At 42.2% G+C, this 24,501-nt stretch overlaps 2 protein-coding genes and 1 long non-coding RNA gene across 4 annotated transcripts; 2 read left to right on the plus strand and 1 right to left on the minus strand.

Moving 5' to 3' along the window:
- Positions 1 to 135: 135 nt before the first annotated feature.
- Cdk5alpha (Cdk5 activator-like protein) lies at positions 136 to 16,238 on the plus strand. Its single transcript, XM_077411940.1, has 4 exons — positions 136 to 2,406; positions 3,393 to 3,635; positions 15,416 to 15,712; positions 16,100 to 16,238. The coding sequence occupies exons 1-4, from the start codon at positions 1,960 to 1,962 to the stop codon at positions 16,193 to 16,195; spliced, it is 1,083 nt and encodes a 360-aa protein (XP_077268066.1). The 5' UTR covers positions 136 to 1,959; the 3' UTR covers positions 16,196 to 16,238.
- On the minus strand, positions 4,864 to 10,812 carry LOC143900513 (uncharacterized). Its single transcript, XR_013257806.1, has 2 exons — positions 7,094 to 10,812; positions 4,864 to 7,010 (listed from the first exon to the last, which is right to left on the minus strand). It is a non-coding gene; the product is annotated as an uncharacterized LOC143900513 (long non-coding RNA).
- Positions 16,239 to 16,415: 177 nt separating the features above from the next.
- Positions 16,416 to 23,677, plus strand: LOC143900505 (uncharacterized). 2 transcript variants are annotated; one of them, XM_077411932.1, is made up of 2 exons: positions 16,416 to 18,286; positions 18,566 to 23,677. In XM_077411932.1, exons 1-2 carry the CDS (start codon positions 16,422 to 16,424, stop codon positions 18,693 to 18,695), a joined length of 1,995 nt encoding a protein of 664 aa, XP_077268058.1. In that variant the 5' UTR covers positions 16,416 to 16,421; the 3' UTR covers positions 18,696 to 23,677. The 2 variants fall into 2 exon arrangements, with proteins under 2 accessions (XP_077268058.1, XP_077268059.1); XM_077411933.1 differs by having other exon boundaries at positions 16,416 to 18,282.
- Positions 23,678 to 24,501: the final 824 nt, after the last annotated feature.

The raw sequence follows: 24,501 nt of genomic DNA on the forward strand, positions 1-24,501 counted from the left end.
CTCCGTCCGTTTCCACCCCCGACCATCGACGTTCCGCGTTTATCGAACCATTGCGCGCGCACCGATAACGGTAACGGGGCGTGCTACGTCTTGGTTGGCCGTAAACGTAGGTGGACGCACGGCCGACCGACGACGACGAGGACGGCGGCGACGTCGACGTCGCCGAGGACGAGCGCAGCAGACTATCAGCGAAACTCGCCGCGCGACGGAGAGAAATAATTTGCCTGCCGAGAACACGGAGTAATCAGTCGTTCTCGCAACGTTCCCGAATAAGCGTGTGCGTTGTGTTGTTGTTTGCAACGCTCGCGAAGTCCGTCGCGAAAGCCCATCCATACGTGAGTCCACCTCGGGGAGATTCTACGAGTGCAGTTTCGAGTTATCGTTCGAAGCCGCAGCGAACGGCGCGATTAAAATTCGGAGCGTACGAAACGAATCGGGGTTGTTGGCGTCGACGAGGAGAACCGGTCGATGTGGTACCGATGGTCAAAGATCAACAGTTGAAGTACCGAATTTTAGGAGAAATTCGTACTTTCGAGTCGCGAATCGCGTTCAAGAAAGTGAGTTGAAAGTGCGTCGAGAGTGCTCCAGGAGTGCAACTCGAAAAAGCGTCGGCATACGGCTATCCGCGAGAGCGAGCTGACACGACACGCAAAGGACGAGAGTCAGATTATCGAGAAGGGTGGCTCGGTGCGTCGATCCAGTGTTTTCGTTCACCTGGCTCATCGTCCCTCCGGGAGGCGGAGGGCGGTAAAGCATCGATCGTTCGCCATTTTGCGCGACGGCCGACATCTTTTGCGGGCATCGACGACATCTTGCCGCGTGACATCTTCAACGATACGGAAGCTACAGAGGCTGCAGATTCACGTTAAGCAAAAGGGCCAGATTGTTCGCATATTTATTCCTCGAATACGTCTCGTTCGCACTTTCTCCTCGCTTATCGATCACCATCAACGATCGCCATATTGTCTGTAACGCTCTCCCGCCGCCGGGAGGGTGCATTAATCACGAAACTTCATATAGTTTAATAAAAGAAGAAATTTGGCAAGGAAACAGGAGGTAAATCAGTGTCCAACGTCACGGGAGAAAGAAAAAGTAGTGTCCTTCAAGTCGAAGGTAGAAATCAGCAGGCTGGGAGGTCGGTTGAGCGAGGTGGTGGGTCCCGTCGTGGAGGAGGCCATCGAGCCAGGGGATGCGACCCCGCTGACGGGACCCTCGAGAGAGACCTCGATTCCTCGAGCACCCCCGCCGCAGCGTGTCACTACACCGAGCCCGCCGAGACCGCCGCCCGCTACGTCCCAGCATCACCAGAATCCGGGTCACCCGACCCACAATCCGGGACCCCAGTCCCAAAATCCCGGGCATCACAACCCGGGTCATTCGCCCCAAAATCCGGGTACTCCCGACCACAACTCTGGTCACAACCCCAGTCACCCGACTCATAATCCGGGAAATCCCGGCCACAATCCGGGCAATCCCGGCCACAATCCGGGCAATCCCGGTCACAACCCGGGAAATCCCGGTCACAATCCAGGAAATCCCGGCCACAACCCGGGCAATCCCAGACACAACCCGGGCAATCCGGGCCATAACCTAGGTAACCCCGGTTACAACCCGGGTAACCCCGGCCACAACCCGGGTAACCCCGGCCACAATCCGGGTAACCCAGGTCACAATCCCGGTAATCCGGGCCATCCGAGTCCCGTTCAGGAAGATCAGAATCCCGCCGGCCAGCCGACGCAAAATCCCGGCAATCCAACGAGTCCAGGACGAGAAGCTCAGAATCCTCGTCCGAACGTGAGTCGTCAACCAAGTCAGAATCCAACCAATCCGCAGAGCGGCAGAGAGCAGACACAACCGACGAGTCAGCAGCAACCGCAACAACCGCAACAACCACAACAGCCACAGCCACAGCAACAACCTCAGCCGCAACCGCAACATTTGGAGCGCAGCGCCAGCACCATGGGGACCGTATTGTCGTTCAGTCCGCGGGACCGCCGCGGGCCTGTTTACCCGCCAGCGGGGCATCAGCATCCCGCTGACTTCACGTTAAACAACTTTAATTACGAGCAGCTGAATAATGCGAAAAATCGCGAGAACAAGAGCGGCGTTGCCACGGTGGCGCCGGCGCCACCCACGAATCATCCCCCGACCAACAACAACTCGCTACAGAACAATAATATTAATTTGAACAACAACGACAACGCGAGGATCATTTCGGAAAAGAACGCCCTGGAGAAGAACCTGAAGAAGCATTCGCTGTTCATAAATGCCTTGTCGTGGAAGCGATTCAGCACAACTAATAACAACAAAAAGAAGCTTGATAACAAGAACAAGAATATCGCCTTCAGACAGCCGCTCGATAACATACCTATCGTTGATAAAAATAAGAATATACAGACGCCGCAGGTAAGTACTCGCGTAGAGCAAAAAACTTTCATTCTCTTTTTTTTCAAGAGAAGTGCTTGTAATTCTATTTTTACAAGTGGTAAAAATTGGCATATTTAATAAATAATTTATATATATATATATATATATATATAAATTATATAAAATACATAGTTAAGAAACCAAGCGCGCTTTAACAAATTATATTCTCATATTATAACACCGACACAAATTCGATCTATTTAGAGAAATACGTCTAGATATTTTGCTTATATCGATAATACATAGCACCCTTTACCGTAATAATTTAAAAATTAAAAATATTATAAAACAGAATAAAAAAACAACAATGGAATATATATATATATATATATATAGTTAAAATAATATATCTCATTGCTTTTGTTGTGTCTCGAGAAGTCTAGAGATAGAAACAACTCGAGAGAGAAAGGGGGATTTACATACAGTAAAGCATGAAGGAATTAAATATACAACGTGCTTTGACCCCCCGAGACACGATCGAAAGCACATCGATCGTTTGATGTCTCCTTCCGCGTGGCACGAGTTGCTCTTTTCTTTATAAATTTTCAATATTTTCATCTTTCTCTCTAGAAATATGGATACTTTCAATATACTTAATGTTTAATTACTAGTTTTTATCATTTGCAAACTGCACATTTAATATCAGCAGAATATAAAATATATAAATATTTCATTATAAAATCTATCAATGCTAAAATTTATTTTATCAAACTTATTATCATTGTGTCAAATAAAGTTTGCAAGAAATTATCACATTACACATACGTTAAATTACCAAAAAAATAATATGCGATTACTATAAAGTGGTTTCGTCAATGTTAACAAGTATATGAGTTTAAAAAGTATTTTAAATTATAAGTATAAGTAATTTAAAACATAGGGTTTACAAGAATGTTGATTATATTGAGAAATCTTCTAGTTGGTTTATTGAGAAATGATCTTCTCTCTCTCGTGGTTTTAATTAGACAAAACCACCGGCGTCGAACAACAATCACACCACGCACAATCCGACGTGTGAGAAATTGATGCAGAAACCCCTGCCTCCTGGACCAAGGAAAACTGTCATCCAGGCCTCCACTTCGGAATTGCTCAAGTGCCTCGGCGTCTTCCTGCACAAGAAATGCACCCGTTTAAGGGACTTCCAGGCTGGCGACGCTGTCATGTGGCTCAGAACTGTCGACAGAAATCTCCTGCTTCAAGGCTGGCAGGTGAGTTCGTCACTTCCAGAAAGTGCGCTTCTTAAAATTATTATGTTTACGTTTTTAAATTATATAAATTAACAAACGCGTTCACGCTTAAATACGTGTTGCGATTGAAAAAGAAATATGTTGGTTTTTTTAAGGTTCTTGGATATTTTTATCTAACGAGTTGAACGTTTCATTTATGAAATAATCTTTAATTTAAAATCTTTAAAGAAATGAAAAAAGTATGAACACACATACATCTAATAAATATTTTAAGAAATTACTTAAATACACTGTAGGTACTTCTCTACATCTGCAAAAATATCTCCACTTGATAATAGTACTTTGATGTACTTTTATCGTTCATATTTCAGTATACTTTTATTTGCTAGGTGCTTTAACGTGCTTCGTGAAACATACACGCCGATAATACAGTTATCACGGGCACTGGGGTTCGACGTTATAATTAATATATTACTCCAGCGGTTATTCCGCTATCGTTGTAATTGGATGATTAAGATATACCAACAGCACGAGATAATTAACTCTCGCTGATTGAACTGCTATGATTAACGTTGATATATACAAGTCATACAAAATCGATACGCTCGACGATCGTTGAGCACCAAATATACATATATCTAAACAAAAAAAAGATTGTTATATAAAGCTCAACAGCCTAATACGAATACTGCACTGATCTGTGACACATATGTACAAAATATGAATAATTTTCGTTAGAAACAACTGCTATTCTACTTGGCTCGGCCACTGTTATTGTTAAACCGGAATATTCCGCAACCGATATCCAATTAAAGAGTACGAATATTTGTCTCCGATGCGTTAAAAGGTTTCGTTTCCCTGAAGGGACTATCATTACAAGTGGGATGTGATGGTCCACACGCGTCACAAAAGAAAGGGCTTCGTACCCTGAATCCCCCGGGATGCGGACAGCGTCCCGCGGGAATACGCATAATAAGAGTCGCCCAGGACATACAATATGTTAGAGAGGGAATTAGGCGAACTTTTCACGGGATAAAGCAAAGAGTTTCCGTCTCTCCATAACGGGAGCCAATTATGTATGTTATATCTGCATCGCAACAGGAGGCTACTGAATTACAATACAGCGTTACGATTGTATGTACTTTCTTGAGTCATATGTGAAAAATGCTGAATCATAATATACTTTTCCCTAAAAATTGTTTTAATAGAGGAAAGGGAAGGATGACGTAAAGTTTCCGAGAAGCAAGTATATTGGACTATTTCTTTATTATATTATCCTTGATTTTATTAAAACACAATGCTAAATAAAATATATTTCCTTCTCTCAAGAACGTTTTACAATGTAATCTACCTTTTCTAGAATTATTGTAAAATTATTGAACATTATCTCTTAAACTTATTTGGAAATTAAGTATTTTAAAAATGTTTCTTTTTCTTGAAAGAAACCGTGATTTTTAAATATCTCATTCCAGACTATCTAAACTACAAGTCATATTGATTTTCCCTCGATATTTCTCTTCAGCAAAGTCTTCTCTCTTTTTTATTTTTGATAATTTTATTTTACAATGTTGATATCGTGAGTTTATTGCTTTCAATAAAATTGAATCGTTATACTTCTTCCATGAGAAACGAATCACGATCAATCGAAAGCATTTGCTCATAATTTTAGTCGGTGCTGGCTCTTGATTCGATTATGAATTCAACGTTTATGCTAATGCGACTATCGTGCGCGATTGCGACCTATGCAAATTGCGCGGCCCCTATAAGACTCGCCTTCTCCGCGCGTAGAAGCTATCGATCAAACTAAAAATATTTCACTCCGATAGTCAACTGACGTAGATGGCCGCTGACTTAAAAATACTACGGAACTATTAATAATACAATGCAAAAATCTGCGTTGTTTATCCACTTTGTACCCTATGTCTTTACGTATTGTATCATCTGCACGCCACATTATAGTTTTTATAACAAAAGCCAAATTTTCCTCGACAAACGTTGCAAATGAAAATTAAAACATTTTTCTTTCTTTGATAAATAAGCGTAACCTTTAAAATTGTTTTACGAGTATGCTTTAATTGAATGGTTCCGTTAGAAAAAGAGTATCTATGGACACATATACAGTCGTAAAAGACGAAACTTTTTAGAAGCATAGAAAAACTCTTTTTATGTTTTTGTTTAATAATTAAAATATAGTCCAAACATTTCTAGTAAATGCGCGTTATAAAATTTATCGCGGTTAATCTGACAAGAAGAGTAATTTAAGCTTTTTAATTACATCGTAAAAGAGGACTTCTGCAGTTGACATAAAAGTGATCGGTTTAGTCATGCAAGGTAACAAAAATAAATACGTGAAAAAACCGATATGTTACCGCGACATGGATTACTCAAAACGGCGTTTGCATCACTTATACGTCGTCGTGCACGAAAGGGTCAATTATCTGTCGATCAAATCGGCAAGAATTTTTTACTTACTTTATGACGAAAGTCACTATCGATTGGCGTGTCGCGCAACCTTCAGCGAACCGCAATGCTCGTGAAGTTTCATGGAAAATAGCGCGAAGCGGTAATAATTCCAGTCCACTGCGGCGGCGATTCTCTGTTCGTGGGCGGACTTTTATCATCACGAGTGACGTCTCGATTGTTGCGCACAATTGCGCATTGTTGGCAGTTGGCATCGACCGACGCGTTTATCCTTGAGCTTAAGGTGTCTTTGAAGCATTTCTGGTAATTATAATTATTAGATTCACTGATGTTCGGACAAGCACAGCAGATGATCTTGTGCTTGTATTCGAAATATTTAATCTTTGCATCTGCACAACAAAATATATTTGTCCAAAAATTTTCGTCAAAGTCATTATCGATTGGCATCGTTTAAACATATAACAATCTTTAACGAAATAAGTGTCACACTTGTAACAGCTAATATATCTAATATTCTTATCTCATTTTTTTAAAATATTTGGCAATTAATCTAGTGCGTAATTTTTATATACGTTAGCACGATATTGAAATATAAGAAACAATATGCGTCTTTCTTTCTTTCTTTCTCATTTCCACAAAATCTACCCAGTTTTTATTGCTCACTTTAGAGAGTGAGAGAAATAAACGTTTATTTCACAATATGCAATACACAGCACGAATCCGCTCTGTGATTATTTCCGAGAATTCATGCGGCGTATTTTATCATTTGCGACATATTGCGGTATATTGCGATATTCGCGTGCTTCAGCCCATTTTGCAGGGAGGCGTCGAAGACGGTCCATAATAAAGTGCTTTTACGTAGACACCCTCCCCGGCAATGTCTCTGCGCCCACCGACATCGATTTCTCATGTCGATAAATTCACGCGTAGGAATCGTTGGAAGGGCGAGATAACGCTCAGTCTCGCATCCAATGCCTGAAAAAGTCCAACGTTATCTCGGTGCCCAGATTCCAGAAAATAACCCACTAACGATCGAGTTAGTGTCTATTTCTTGCTACCCGTCTGATTGCGCGCCCACTTTCTTATCGAGAACATATCTCTCTGTGTTAACCTCCTGTGAGGATTCTCCAAGCTTTCTTTCTGGATGATGCAATACTTTTATATAATAAAATTATTAGCGGAATCTCTCTCTCTCTCTCTCTCTCTCTCTCTCTCTCTCTCTCTCTCTCTCTCTCTCTCTCTCTCTCTCTCTCTCTCTCTCTCTCTCTCTCTCTCTGTAAATGATTGATTATATAAAAATATACATATTTTATTGACATTATCAATTAAGTTAAATTTATCCATTACTTTTATATAACAAAATGATTGACGAAATATTTGTAAATAATTGTATAAAAATATACACATTTTATTGGCATTATCAATCAAGTTAAACATATTAATTTTTATTTATTTAATCAACTAGAATGATAAAAGCGTATACTACTTTTTCTGTGGAAATTTTGCACAATGATTTTAGAATACTCACCCTACTTAACGTAAGAACGTCAATAAAATATACATTAAATGAATTGCCAGTCAAATGTCGTGCAAACAATCAAGAATTAATGAAACGATTAATTATTTATTGTCTACGTCCTACGTAATTTACAAAGCGGTCTTAATGTGTTTCAACATACTCCTAAATTACTAAAGATAATCTTTCAGCATTTAATTAAGTATCATTAAAACTCATGCGCGCTAAAATCAGCAAAAATAAAAAAAATATCAAGTAGGAATGATCCTATCAAACCGCCACAAATAAAAAATATATTTGGATTAACTGTTTTCAGACAAATATACTATCTTTTAAGAAAAATATATATAAATTTTACTTTATTTGTCTTTTACTATAAATAAAAAAAATTATATAAAAGCTCTGACATTTTACTAACAGTTTGCTGCAAAAATATCTGACGGAGAGGTAATTAATCATTTGTTTTCTCGGAATACGATTAATGCTGCGTGTATATATGTGAATTCATATGTGTAAAAATCAATACACCAGACATTTCCGTGAATACAATGCAGCACAAGTATGTACACCGGAGCTATACTTATTATGCAGATATAGCAAAGAGTAGCTATTCGTGCGCCCACGTGCATGTTTAATCCTTGAGGGGACGTCGTAGGTAAATGATACGTACACGATTTTTGTTGTCAATTCGTCCCCTGTAACAACAGCTATCGAAACACCCCAATTTCGAGCCTCAAATCCCTCGAACACCACCCTTTTGGTTACTTCGAGTTTACTCCTGAAATTATCTTATTTATTTTGATCCTACTTAGAGCACTGACTGTGATATTTATCTTATCTTGTCAGATATTTCTTTCATAGAAAGATTATATCGGACAGAAGCATTGAGAAGATATGCCATAACATTAAGATTTCTTTGATGCAATACATATTCCATTTTTAGCAATAAAATATATGAAGCCAACACATTTTCTTATTAATTCTCTTTAGAGAAATAGATTAATACCTAATATACTGTTTATATTTAATGCAACCTCTTTCTATAAAATTTTGTAAAACTTAGTTAATATATATATAGCATTAATCTATATCTACACTTTATTATATTAAGAAAATTGATTTTTTTTTATCTTGAGGTGAACATTTTAAGTAACTCTTTTTCAGAAGCTAGAAAGCAACTCTAAATAATGAACTTTTAAAATGAATAATAAACTGTTGACATACTTTTACGCTAAATCTTTACTTTTTATCTAAGTACCGTTATCATTATCTCATTTTGTTGACATAAAGTCGCATATAGACTTTTTACATTATTCATATTGCGACAACCTACTCGCGAATGCAAAATAAATATTACAGGGAAAGGCTAAAGTTGATAAACTTCTAACATAAGCCATCTATCTTATATTGTGGCAAATCCACGACAGTGGAAGAACTAATGAGGTTTCGGTTGACGAGATGTGGGAAAGCGCTGTAGGAAAGAAATGTGCAGCAATGCCGTATTAAGGGGGAAAATCGCGCAAGGGATGAAGGGTCACGTGCACCGCAAATGTTGCGCAAGAGCGACGGCAACGTCGCGAAATCACCCCATAGGGATATGTGAAAAAATGCGGGTGTTCATAAGAGGAACGTTCACCCCTAGATTTTAATTACAAAGGGGAGACACTTTCTCTTCTCGGACGTCAGCCCCTGATAAAGAGTATTTCTATCGCCCTAAATCTACGATCGAGCGTAAAAAATTATGCGGACAACTGATTTTTTTCAAGTAGTGCCCCTGAATTAACGTTAGCGGAAAATGAATATTAAAAGAACGATTACGATATTGAGTTTTATAGTTGGAACTAAATATAAATATTTGATAACGCGACGCGCATTATGGCAGCAATCTTATAATAATATGTTTTTTTTTCTATTAAACGTTTTAAAACCAGGTCATGCAAAACTCTGGCCTTTGTTCCATTTTCACCGTAGTATTCAATTTGAGCGCATTAACGACTGACCAGATTAATAATATCTAATTACTCACGATTTTCGACGCATTTTTGACGGAAGTAGGGTGCTCAGACACCGTATATAATTTTTTAACGTTACCGTAATACATCTTCTTTAATGACCCATAAATTTTCATATCTGACGTGATAATAAAAAGCGAAGTGATGCAGAAATACGTATAATATATAAATTAAATATAACAAAAATACACATACGAACAAGCACAAACATGTAGGAGATATTTTCATATTGAGAACAAAGAAATTTTATTTTGCACATTTCTATTTTTATGAAACAAATGCGTAACAAACAGCGAAATAATGGGAAAATTCATACGTATATAAATTACATATAACGAACAGGCAGGCATAGATATGGAAAAAAATGTTTTATTTTAGACTTTTAAACAATAGGCGATAGACAAAACAAAAAATTCTATTTTGCGCATTTTTATTTTTATGGAAGAAAACGTTATTTTTTGCCCAAAGCTCAACGTTCCGGAATATCGAAATGCATTAACAACTACAAATCCACCCTCCTTCCTGCGCGTGTTTCAATCTAATTCCTCAAGTCTAATGTGTGTATACAATTCATCCTGAGAGTATGTACTCCGAACGTGTGTCTAGAAACCACACTACGATGTGCACGTGTAAGGACAACCAACCGAAGCGTGACCGTGCATACAAGAAGGAGATAGATGTGGCAGCTTATACGATTAGTGTGTTTTGTGATAAAATCGAATGTTATTGCGTGTGTTGGGAGAGAGGAGAAAATATGTGGAGAGATATATGCGTCTATGGAAATTTTGTCTATTCGATATCGCTTTAGGACTATCCTTTCTAAAAAGAAAGCATGTTAAATCGATACTCATCGCATCTCTCGAAGTCTTCTCGAAAGTCTCGAATTGCCTTTGTTGGCTCTTTTCCGCGATGCTGATTGATTCTGTTGCTGCGCTAACTTCGTGAGCGGCTGTCATAGCATATTTTGACAGTTGTGTGTAATATTAAAGCTAAATAGCGCGCGCGAAGCGCGCGTCTGTGATGTCTAGTCAATATAAAAAATATCTTAAACAATTTCATTAGAACTGAAAGAAAACGATTATTCTTAGATATAATCCAAACTCGAGCATAAGTAAATCTTATTTGCTTCGTGATAAATCTTAATACGTATAACTTCTTTAAAAGCTGCACCGGATAATCTAATTATCAGTTTCATGAAGCATTTTTGAAGAAAAGGATTAATTATTTTTACAATATTTTAATTATTTCAATGTATAGATTTATATATTATTCAAATATTTAACATTAAAAAGAGAAAAATAAATATTAGATTTAAAAATCGATATCTCATTTTTTTTCAATTTATTAAAAATATATTTTATTTAAAATTATTTATGTCCTCTCTCTCTCCCCAAATAACATATAAAGTCATTTAACAAAAAAATTTGTTAACAAAATTTATCTAAAAATAAATATATCCTACCTAATTTCTTGCGATAGCCGGTATGCAGTAATACATTCAGCCGCATTCACTATATTGCAACTATAACTGTTACAAGTATAACCAGGTGAAATATTGACCCTCTACGTCATTCCATTATCATTTAGCCCCATTGGGACGTCAAAGCACGCGAGCAAACTGTCTTGCAAACTGACCATACACGATATGATTCACCAATCGGTTCCGTTTGGACGTTAAACAAGATCAAATCGGGCCGCGTTGTTGAAAATCTGGTTAAAAGGAAACCATACATGGCTGAGATTGAAAATTCCGTTCCTGTCACGTTTCCCGCGCGCGACACGTGCATCACGTGTGTCACATGGCATCTGTCACTTTATTAATTACCTTTCAAGAAAACACTCGGCGATCAGAAGAAAGACAATTGAGACGATGTAACTGCGCAATCAGTTAGATAACCTTCATGTAACTACTAGCACCCCGTTAAAATCAACCAAAAGCGGATATCGGTAGCGGATAGCGGTGCCGGCACGTGGATATGACGCGGGCGTGTGTTTCATTAATTTCCATAATTTAATTACGCGTACGCATAGCTCGGAGGCTAATTCACGCGGATTTGGGTTCCCGCAAAGTTCCATCTGGGACATCCCCGAGCCGACTAAGCGTCAGGATTGCCGTTGCGGTTGAGGGTGTTTCGCGTGCATGCGCCAACTACGACGTTAATTGGTCCAAGTAGTGCACTCGCGCGCTATTCGGAGAGTCGTTATCCGTATAGTCTTGGAAATTTAATTAAAAGGTTTAGGTATACGCGCAGACGACTCGAATTACGCGCGAGTAGGCCCGTTCGGTAGTAGAGCGGGCCGCTCACCCCTGGCGAATATCGACCGACCTAGAGGTATATACGTCCTCGCCGGGTATATTGGCACCCCTAATTCTGCTGCACCGCGTCCTGCGGCCCTCGAGGCCCTCTTGAGTTATACCTGATCGAGAGGGTCGCCTCTTCAGTCAGCGAAAGCACGTGGAAACTTTAACGAATCGTGCATGCGACAGCGAAAGCTTTGCACGGTCTACTCCTCGCAAAATAATAATTATAAACGCAAAAACACTATGGAAAATCGTTTTACATTTTTTCCCCTCAATTTTTCTCACGTTTTTCTCTTACCCGTCGATCAATCTGTTGTCGATTTCTTTGCAGTAATAAAGAATCAAAAGGATCATTGAGAAAATAGGATTTAAAAATTCCCAAGTGAGCAAAAGTAAAAATTTTGATTTTTTTTATAACAAAGCGGATATCTCGGGTGACCCTATAATTTTACGAGCGCTACTTTCGCTCACGCGACGAGTTAAGTCCATAGGCCGGGTTTTACTTCGCCAAGTTGTAGACATAAAAACATATCTCCATCGATAGACGCTATCTGTGAATAATTTTTCTCGATATAACGTCACGCGATCTGCCCTATTCGTATAATACTATCGATACTTCGTCCGTTAAAGCACGTCAGCCATCTTAAGCACAATCTTTCTTAGGGCATTCCGATATTTGCTGTCAGTAACTGTCAGTACTTACTGAAAATCTATGGTGTACGTGACTAACGTGACGTAAAATAAAGAAAAATATAGATTTTTAGTACTGACAGTGAATATCGCGGAATGCAGCCTACATATCTTCCAGAAATCTTCAATATTTAGAGCAGTTGCTAAGTGCTAAAAAGAAAAAAGCACACGTTGGCAATTACACAGCAGATTCACAAGATTGTGCAACAAAGTAAATGTACTTACTTCAAATATCAATGGTTTAATGCAGAAGGATTGTAATCTAAAAGGATTATTCTAATTATTAATTGATACAATGCATGAAACATTTGTTGCAATAATAATAATGAATGTGAATCGCGCGCTCGTAATCAGTATTGAATAGATACAAGTCAAGAGATTTTATAATCCATCATTATTTATCTTGTACCAATTTTTTACTTAAATTCATATCCTTTCACATTGGAAATAATAGATGGACTGTAAATTTAAGAACTTGACGGAGCGACCGACTTAAACTCTAACGCGATGTTATAAAGCAATGGTGAAATTTGCCAAATAAAGTTTTACGCCGCAAGCAATTCCGTTCACGGGATGTTAAGGTAGTAGCTGTCTGATTGTATTTCCGGTTCCTCGAGCGAATCGGGCGCGAATTTTCGCGGCAGGATCGAGAGAGTCGCTGGCGCGTTTACGCGAAGCGGCGCGCACCCCCTTTTTCTTTCCGCTGCATTGTGCAAGGTGCACTGCTCCGATTATCCTGCGACGCTGGCACGAGGGCGTGTCGCCGTCGCCGAGAAGTGTCGTCGGCCCTGCCATAGCGTCGTACGACGGACAACGGGAAGGGGGGGAAGCTGCAGAGGGAGACGCATCCTCGCGTGTGAGCAAATTGCAAACGTGAGTGCGCGCGGCAACGTACTTAATGTGCATTAAGCCGAGAGACACGGCTAACGAGGAACGGGGCGGCCGACTGTGCGGCGCGGGCAATAAAAACAGCAGCAGGTTGCCGATCGCGCGGGGAGTCGGGGAGGAAAACGTATCGAGGGCATCGATCCTCCCTGGGTCACCGGTGTGGCCTCACCGCGCTTAATGCACCCACATGTGCACGCCGTGCACCACCTCGCACGAATCGATGCACCTACGCTCCTCCTGCACCGTGAACCGATGCATCCATGCGCGCTAATACGACTCGCTCCGTATACCGTCTTGGCGTGCACGCCGCGAACTGATGCGTACACGGGTTCCTCCTTGAGACGTATTATAATATACATAGCGTACACATATTTTTCTCTCTTAAACGAGACAGTCATTATGAGTATTATTCATGATATTATAATGCATAATTAGTTGATTTTGTTTTAATAGTTGATATTAAATTACTCCAACATGTCACACAATATGCGTATCTCTGTTTATGAAGCAGGAATAGTATTTACTTACGATAATATAGGCCAAGCTATCATTTTACATGTATTGTAAAAACTAGGTCAAATTAATGTGCCTACATCCTCAATCGGAAGTTCTTAAATAAGTTATAACGCGAATTGAAATCAAAGAATCAGATGAAAATATTTTTCTTGTGTTATATTTTTATCTTTGATTTTAATTCACGTTATACTTATTTAAAAACTAAAATGATAAAGGTGACCAGACATATAGGTTTTAAGTGTCCCGGCATTGGTACAGTTTTCTTACTTTTTGCATTTTTACTTTTTACTCGTTTTATTCAAATTTTGCATTAATTGCGTTTTCGAAATTTGATAAAATATTATCTTTTTCTTTCGCAATGCCCCTGCACATTTTCTTACATAAGAAAAGATGTGCGTTCGAATAGCCTGTGCCTTAAGAAAATATGTATAGATTTCTTCGCTCTTCTTGATTTGGCAACAATATTAGAAAAGTCATTTCACTTTTATTCCGTAAAAATTTATAAATTTTTATGAGTTATATACATACATATGTGATGTGTATATTTGTGTATGTGTGTGTATAAAGAAAGTACATATATATGTATATAAAAATAATACATAGTTGTATACATAGATGTACTTAATTTTCTTTTATGTTTCATAGCTAACGGAGGTCTTATCGGAGTATAAATAGGCTCTCTATTTATACGACATATTCTCCTTATATGTGTATCCGCACTAATTAACATCTGTGTGACTATATTTGTATCGAAAGCACCTGCGTTCGATATATATGCCTATACATATTTATACTGACACACATGTACAAATGTTCGCGTATGAAAAGACGTGTGTCCCTAAAGTCCCTATAGGGAAATATTCAACATGTATGTGGCACTATGCAACACAGCAAGACACTATGCAATTAGTGGCATACGTAAAAGCATAGTTCATATATTAACAATACCTAATATAATATCAACGATACGTATATCAAGTACATATATATATTAAAAGTTGAATTTACCTCGACTTATCTCAAAACTGTGTCAATTTGAATAACATTAAAATGCAGGCTTAGACAAATATCCAATGAACACATGATTTTAAACCTCTTTTTTATATCCGTAATTGCGAGTTGTCACGAACTTTATTTTTATCGCTCATTATTGCCTGGATCGAGATACACTGTTGATAATTATATTACAGAATAATGTGCTTTAGATATAAATCATACTCTTCTACACAATTACGTTTATGAATGTACGAGTTATTTTATTAAAAGGGCGAATAATTCTGGACAATTTGAAAGACTTTTCGCTAAATGCTAAAATGCCGTTAAATAAAATGCTGTTAATATAAAATTATCCATAAAAAACCAACATGTTTTACTTAATTTACAAATTAGACTAAAATGTAGGCTACTAAATAAAATATACAAAATTTTAATCACATTATTTATCTTCCTTTGTCAGGACGTGCCCTTTATAAACCCTGCCAACGTAGTGTTCGTGTACATGCTGGTGAAAGAGCTCGTCGACGGAGACGAGGCGTCCGAGAAGGAGCTTCAGGCGACGGTACTGACGTGTCTTTACCTGAGCTACAGTTACATGGGTAACGAGATCAGTTACCCGCTAAAGCCGTTCCTCGTCGAAGACAGCAAGGACAAGTTCTGGGACCGATGTCTCCTGATCGTCAACCGACTCAGCTCAGAGATGCTGCGAATCAACAGCGAACCCGGATTCTTCACAGAGATTTTCAGCGAGCTGAAGGCATGTCCCTATTGTCAAGATTTATTGACATAACAAATGTTACAATAAATGATTTGAAAATCGCACGTGCATCTTGTTACTTAAACTTATTAATTTATCGTAGTGCACAAAAGTGATTTAATATTTCCTTTAAGAATTTGATGTAACTATTTCTACTAACTTATAAATTACTTACTAATTTATTCGTCTAAAATATTTAAATCAATAAGTACTAAAAAATACATTTTTTATATTATTAAAATAAAAAGTATTTTGTTATTTGATATGCAATAAGAAGTGACAGTTTTCCTCCTATAAAAGCTGTCCTCTTTAAAGATTTCTTCGAAGAAAGATCGCGAAACAAGAATTCTTCTCCGGAGTCAAACACTAATCTGTGATTTCGAATAGGCCTGCGGTTCCAGCGAACGCGGAAGTCTGTCTGGCAGCGGCCTCGAACGAAGCCTCGTCGTCTCCGGAGTCGCGGTACCCACCAAGGCAGCTTGACGGAGCTACACACACCTGCTGGTGCGCATCGCCAGGCACGGCTGCGACGTCACGACGCTCTGACGATGGCCGTCGCGACGACGTGGAGCCGCTCTCGCAGCTTGACCCCACCGCATCGACCTCGACTTCGACCCCGACGTTGCCCCGCCAGCGGCCGCGGTCTAGTCGCGACGACGACATATTTTGCCCGTCGTGCGGCCGACGGCGCCGCGAGGAGATCCCATGGATGATCGAGGACTTGGACGCCATCGAACCGGCACCACTGGAGTCGCAAAGAACGCCGACGAGGGTCTGCAGCTGCGAGGAAGTCGAAACTAGAGGACGCGCCAGTTTCCTGAGGGTACGCAGCACCGAGGTGACATGGAGCACCAGCAGCTTCATGTCGCCCCACGAGGCGATCTGGGATCTGAGAAGGCGTACCAGCGAGGGTACAGAGTTCCGCTGGGAGCTCCATACCTCGAGCACCGACTTGGATCTCGCCAAGAAAACAAAGTGCAGCTGCCACAGTCTGACTCCGCAAGGGAAGAAGTCGGAGGGCGTGCATCGCGGCGATCTCAGGAAGCATCACAGTGCCGAAACGGACAAGTGGTCGGTCAAACCGGAGAATCTGCTGACACCGATGCACGATCTAAGGAAGCATAGCAGCGACGATACCAGATTCGCGAGGGAGGCCAGGTGGTTACAGGTACCGGATGTAATGCGGAATCCGAAGCCCAGGTGCACCTGTCCCAAGGTGAAAACCCCGGCGCCCGCGTCACCGGTGGAAGTGAAGCCGCAGGAGAAGATACCGGAGAAGCCGATACAGAAGGATGAAAAGAAACTGTACTACTCGAAGTCGTTGACGCCCGACGATTCGGCCGTGACATGGGAGAAACCGGAGGTGAAGAGGCAAGTCAGCGAGGATCCAAGAGCCGCCAGAGGGAAAAGAGAGCGACCCAAGTTAGAGCGCTCGGCGCAAGTGAGAAGCGAAAGTTCAAGGAGATGGGGCTTCTCCGCTAAGGAGAAAGACAAAGACAAAGACAAAGAAAAAGAGAAGGAGAAGGTCATCAGTCCGGCGGAGAGCAAGAAACGAGAGAAGATACGAGCAAGGTGGGCCATGAAACCGCACGTCTCTTTGCCCGCCGAGAAAAAGGCGCCGAAGTGGTACAGGAGTCAGGACGAGACGAAGAGCAAGAGTCTGCGCGAGCGACCCAAGTACAGCATACGCAGGAGCATGTCGCCGGAGCCGGATCCACGGCAGATGAGCAAACTGGAGAACAGAATCGTACGGCGTCTGATCTCGCCAGAGATCTCCATCACCAGCACCAAATGGGCACCGTACGAGGACTCGTCGCCGTTACCGACGATCGGGATAAAGAAGCGCGAGCAGAAGCACATCAGCGATATCAAGTGGACGCCGTACGACGAGTCCCCAAGCGACATCCCAGTCGAGGTAATCGATGGCAAGAAATGGTCACCCTTCCACAATGTCACGCCTCCGGACTGTCCGCCGGAGGCGGCGACGCCCAGCAAGAGCGACGACGAAAAGTTCCGGTGGAAGATCCTCAATCAGGTCGCGCCGTTCCCGCTCTATCAGGGCGGCTGGAAGGATGAGTCGCCGGAGAAAACGCCGCCGAAGAAGGCGACCACGCCGGAGGATCTATCGTCTCCGGTCTGGTCGCCGAGGGTGCCTGGGGATACTCCCGCTAAGCGGAAGAGTATCATAAGACCGGAACACTCGCCGGAGTACTCGCCGCCAGCGCGCAGGTCCAGCAAGCCCAAGCTCATCCGGAAGGGTGCGTTCAGGGCGAAAACGACGGCCCCTACCAATCCTCTGGAGGACAGACTGCCCCAGGCCGGGCCTCCCCCACCGACGGTAATAATACGCGCTGCTAGCGAGGAGACTAAGCGACAGAGGCCCCAGCTGACCAGATCCATAGCCCTGCTGGAGGTGCCGAAGCAAATAGATGCAACGAAGAGATCGTTGAGCGAGGAGGGACCGCGCATGCGTCCTCGCGAGCGTCCCAAACCGCCCGGAAGAACTCGCAGCGAGGAAGTGTCCAAGTACGACGATCCTTGGTTGGTGAGGGCCGAGTCTCCTGAGCTGCGTGAGTACGTTACGACAGTATAACGATTGCTTCCATAAGCCGTCGATTAAGTATCGGCAGTGAACCACGGCACTTCCTTAATTTATAATCGACACGCTTGTCACAAGCAGCTCGGCAAAATGCAACAAAAAACATAAATGAAGATCCTGTACAGTTTAAAGGAATTATTATTTTCTAATATCCATTCCTACGATTTTATAAAAACTTACTGAATAAAAAAAAAACGAAGTCTCAAATGACGAAGCTAAAATGACGATGCACCGTTAAATTGGGGTTCAAACAGCTATTCGGAGAGAGAGGCGTCCCGCGACCAGACAGCAACAACAGCAGCAACAGCAGCAGCAGCAGCAGCAGCAGCACCACGGTTTCCTCGCAAGGGCCTTACGAAGAATATAATCTTCGAAACCACCTAAAAGACGCAACGGCGGGGCACAACTAGTCGAGATGAAGATTAACGAGGTCGAACGAGACGAGGAAGGAAGATTCTAACATAATCGCGCCCGCACGGGCGCCGAAAACTTCGTTGGCCTACACGAAGACTACAATGAAAAATACCAAAAAAAAAAAGAAGAAAAAAAACGAAATAACTTCCAACTCATTTTCGGCATTCGACGGTTTCATATTTCCATAGAAGACGCGCGAGTCGGAAGTTCTCAGAAACGGGCGGAAGTCGAGGCGAGGGGTCAAGGACTGACTATTATTTAAATAGCGTAATATATATACATGTGCGTTTCGTCGCGCTCGCGGGGAAGCGGAAGTACTCCTCCTCGGAGAGCGCGACGTCTGAATGTTCTCAGCTCAAGACGAAAAAATGTAGGGTCGCGCGCGCGACCGGGCGGACATCCGGGTAGATCCGGGAACTCTGTGGGGCGAGCGTGACGGAACAGCCGGGTGTCGCCCGGCGAACGCGGACGAGACGGTTCACGGTGTAGGGCGTTGATTGATAGTTCTATAACGTAATTAATAACGTAATGCTAAAAACGATTATAAAGTACCGACTTAGGGAATAATAATGACATGAATCTCTGTAGTGTAAGCGTGACTCGTTGATTCGCGGAGAGAGAATGCTCCGCTGCGGAGGATGTAAGATCGTGGATACACACAGGGTGCGTCCGACGTGGGTCGAGCGATCTGCCTCGATCGCTCGGACGCGCGCGAATAAATAATGCTAAGCATAATTTGTATATGTGTGCACGTACCCCCTCGGTACGTGTGCACGTAATTATATAATATTTGTAACGTTCACGTTCGAGCGACAAGTATGTAAGAGGAGATGGGAGATAGGGAGGAAAATGGAAGAGAAGGAGGAAAAGAGGAAAAAAATCGCGGAGATGCGATTCGAGCGCATCGTGTGATCAAAGGATTGGCCTCGTTCCAGGGGCAACGCGGATCCCCGAGAGTCCGCTCGATCGAGAGCTGTCGGGGCTCGACGAGATACGACTCTTTGTTACTCATTCATATCTGTTTTTTTTTTTCCTTTCATTTTATACGTTATATCGGCGTGCGCGAGATCGTTGGATCGCAGCAGCGCCGCGCGATATCGACGCGCGATATCGATCCAGATTCGCGACGATCGATTTCATTCGTTGTTCGGGCGACGATCTGGCGGTCGTAACATGGAAAAAAAAATAAAAAGAAACGCCGCCGGATACGTAGCCCCCGTGTGTGCCGGTGCGTGCAATATTAATTAAGGGATCGAAACGTCGGTGGACAACCGCGTGAGTACGGGGTACTAAGGGGTAAGAAAAAGAAAAAGAGAAACCAAGGAGGAGAGAAAACCGACAGGGTGCGTCCGTGGGGGAAGGGCGATCGGCTGCGCGTATTTAATCGTTTCTCCCTTCATCCCCCTCGATGCGACATCCCCTCAGCCCCCCTTGCGTCCATGATCTTTTTCTATATCGTGCGTGTGTCTCGTGAACGATATGGCTCAGTGTTCTGCGCGGCCGATATTACTGTATATAGCATAACGCATAGGGAATTTCTCACTTAGGTGCGGTCGTGTTTGCGAGCAGGTATACCGTTAACGGGGAGAGATGCCGCCCCCGCGCACATTAGGGACGCGTTAGTCGCGGCCGAGTGCGCTCGAGCGACGACGCTGATTAGACTTCAATCCCCCCTTATTTTCCCTCGTTAGCGAACACGTCCGATCTCGTGTCGCGCGAACGACCGTCGTTTAGCGCGTAATTGTTTTTGTTTCTTTCTTTTTTTAGGATAGCTCCGCGTATAATTGGCGCCGCGTGAACCCTCACCCGGTAATTTTCGCGCGAGCGAGACTCACACGCGCGCGCAGTAACTCTCATCTAAGTATGTACCTTGCCGCTCTTTCTCTCTCGATGCACCCTCTCGACACGCGCTCCCCTTTCGTTCCCTTCTAAGTCTCATCGATCGTCCGTAAACCGTTCCCGGAACGCGATCGATGAGCGATTATAGTGATATTACGACTAGCGATACGATATAGAAGTTAATTCGAGTACTCGTAGCGAAGGTGTCCGCCGCGAGAAGGAGGCCCGTTTACGTTCGTTTACTCTTGTACTCCGTTCGCATCTCGCCTTCTGAGCGTCACGAAATCGAGCACAACCGTCAGCGAGATCGACGCGTTCCGTGCGTTTCTCTTAAAGGTTAACGCTACAGACCCGTATATAGATATAGGTAGTGTACAGGCTTTTCTGAGCGCAACAAAGTATCCCGCCTCGGGCCCTTAAAGACGTCATATGTCTCTATTTGGAACATGCGTGTTGTCTGCGTTATCTATTTCTAATTTTTACAACTAGGGAAGAATAAAAAGTAAGTTAAACCGGGATTAAAGTTAATCTGCATTGGTAAAAATGGACATTAGTCGCGCTAACTTCATCGACAAAGCTATACGATAGCGTAAATAAAAAAGAAACATTTTTTCGCGGATCGTAACGATGATAATTTCGAGGTGACAGCCATATATTTCGCGACAAATTTGATGCAGCCGCGACTATCATCTCGAAACAAGAAACGCACGGGATCGCGTCAGGCGAGGAAGAGGAAACGCGATGCATTCGAGCGAACGCGCAAGTCGTTCCGCGGTTCCGCCGCGAATTCTCGCGAAGATCCCTGATCCGCGACGAACGCGCGCGCGCGCGCGCGCGCTTTCATTTCCGGCTCGCGCTTCCGTCGACGACGATTCGCGGAAAAATCGGGGAGCCCGAGCGGACCGCGCGACCGATCCGCGCGATCTAACCGAAGCCGACTCGTCGCGTTCACGCGGTCGTCGCACCGAATTCGCACCTCGCAAGGCGCGAAGGGCCAAGGTGTAACGCTGCCAGGCGGCGCCAGGGTACCTATATATTCTTGAAATCGTTCGTTATATGAAACAAATTCGTTTATGAACGAAAAGGTGGGGATTTCTCAGTTGAGCGCCAATGGGAACCCAGTTGACGCACCTTTTCGTTCATAAACGAATTCGTTTCATAACGAACGATTTCAAGAATGGGTATCCAGGGGGGCCAGGACGCGTCCGTCGTGTCGCGCGGTCGCGCCGCATGGTCGCCGCTTGTATTTTACACGTACGTACGTATGTACACGCATTATACGCTACATAGAGATTCGTTTCTCCACGAATTACACACGTATATATACATATATAAAGAAATATATATATAAAAATATAAATATATATATATATATATATATATATATATATATATAGTTTTCTCCCCTCTCGTAGTGCGTACACATAAAGGTTTATTACGGCGTCATTGCGTACTGTACGATATTATACATAGCGTAAAAAATAAAAGACTACGTCGCGTACTCACTATCAAACGAGGGCCGAAGCTCATACCGCCATTCGCGCGCACGGTCGTCGGCGGATGGGCCGTGTGTACGTTTATGTACACAAACACATGTATGTGTATATATGTAAGACACGGACACGCGTTCGTTCGAATAATGAAGTAGGATGATTAGGACACGTGTGTGCGCTGAGAGGACGCTATTACGGTAAAAAGAAAAAACTTGTATCCGTGCTGCCATTAGCGTTAAAATAGGAGGTGGAGGTGCAGTAAGGTGTGAGGACAAGCCAAAGTATATAGTTAACGAAAATACACACGAATTTATGTCCACGAGGAGACGTACACACTTATACGTATGGAGAGTGAGAGTGTGTGTGTGTGTGAGAGAGAGAGAGAGAGAGAGAGAGAGAGAGAGAGAGAGAGAGAGAGAGAGAGAGAGAGAGAAAGAGAATGATATAATATGTATACAAGCGCACGCATACTCGCATAAATACGCTTAGTTGCGTAAATCCGTGTATATAAAGAAAATGCGGCGAACGAGAGAAAGAGTTTTGCAAACGCCTCTTCTTTTACTTTCTACTTCGACAGTGAGCGGCGAAGGAGGATAATAAAGAATTAGATTTGGCAAATCGTTTCTTTCGCCTCGAAAAAGCTGCTCTTAAAAAAGAATTTTCAAGCCCTTCGAATCTCGGTATATCGCGAAATTATCGATGAGAGAAATCGGCACGGGATGATAGCTCGTTATCTGTCGAAGCGCGTAAAAATTAACGGACGAACGGTTCTCCTCACGCTCTTCTTCGCGCTCTCGTTTGTATTTCCCTTGAGTTCACATATACGGAGTTTCGCGATTAAGTATATACGCGATGTCAATCGACGACAATTGATAGACATCTCAGTCCCTCCTCCCCCCCCCCTCCCCGCGGGGGTGCAAATTCGTTTCGTGCTGGCGCAGTGTGAGAATAAGTTTAGGGATCTTCATGTTGAATAATTAGCAGTCTCATCCTATGTATCGTATAATCGAGAGATTCAAGCGGGGCCGTGAGCAGTACGTATTTAGCGGTAAAAAGACACAAAAAAAACTATATAAGACGGATAAGCGGAACCCTGGGTTTTTATTAACGGTAATTCGTATAGCGTGTTACTTGTAATTTCGGATTTGTGATTCGATTTGTTGTCCGAGTTCCCTGAGCTACGTTGTTACGTTTTTTTCTTTGCGCCTATCAGCGTATACGTCATTCCTCTTCTTCTCCCACGAACGACATTATTTATTTACGATATTTATTATACGATTATTGTAATTATTATGCTCTCTAATGCGATATTACATTGTGATAACGTGAGACCTGTTTCCAGTCCGGCTCTTCTAATCTCGTTAATTATTCTGTCGGTACTCAGTCCAATCCTCGCCCAGCCTCCCTGTCTCCCGTCTTCCCCCCACCCACCCCCCCCCACCCCCATTCCCTGCCCTTGTCCCCGACCGTAACGATTTGTCCAAACGGTACGACGCGTCCGCGAGATGCGTAGATCTCGCGTATAGAAAGGTGCATCCTCTGTGCAACAAATACAGTATACAATCCGTAAATATGAGGTCAATGTTGATTTGTTTAAATAAATGTAAGTTTGAAAACCCACCGTGGTATATTTTTTATTCACGCGACGCACGGAGCGGTCATTTACTACACGTCTCGAATAATTCACGCGTATAATTCTTTTTAAGTAATTATATACATATTATATATCTGCAATTTTTTAATTTGAATATATAATACGTAATTATACATATATATTATATTAAAAGAAACGTAACATCTAATAAATTCATGATCTTTCCATTAATTGTATGAACAATATAGAAGTACTATATTGTATATATAATTATTAAACATGATAATATACATATATTTTTATTTAAAGTACTCATCTAATTGCTTCGCAGTCTGCCATTATATTAGTAAAACATTCTTTTTTACTCAAAAGTCGAAATAGTACCTACAAAGCGAATTTCTCTTTATGATCGGCTCGGGATACAAACGCGCGAACTTATGACTAAAAATCCGGGGTATTTTAGATTGTATGGAGGACACACAGAATATACAGTGGAATTATAGGTAGTTAACAGTTACGGCTTATGTCCATTTCTATCAATGCGCGGATTAACTTTTTAATCTCAGTTAACTATATACTTCTTATCTTCTTCTGATTCTTAAAACTGGAAAGGGGGATAAAAAAAGCAAGTTAAACCGGGGATTTTTAAGTTATTAATCTACATTGATAGAAATGGACATTATCCGACTATTTTTATCTACTTACAATGTTCCAAATGATTTTGGCTACGCGTTCCTTTCGACGCTTTCAGCGTGAGAGCATCCCTCGCCTCCATCTCTGTTTGATATTCGATGTGCAACGAAGAACGAAGACAGAACGAACGAAGACGAAAGCGCTGAAGCTGAAGCGT

This window comes from Temnothorax americanus, unplaced genomic scaffold (genome assembly GCF_048541705.1).
Source record: "Temnothorax americanus isolate GAGA-0224 unplaced genomic scaffold, ASM4854170v1 Scaffold3, whole genome shotgun sequence".
Lineage (NCBI taxonomy): Eukaryota > Metazoa > Arthropoda > Insecta > Hymenoptera > Formicidae > Temnothorax > Temnothorax americanus.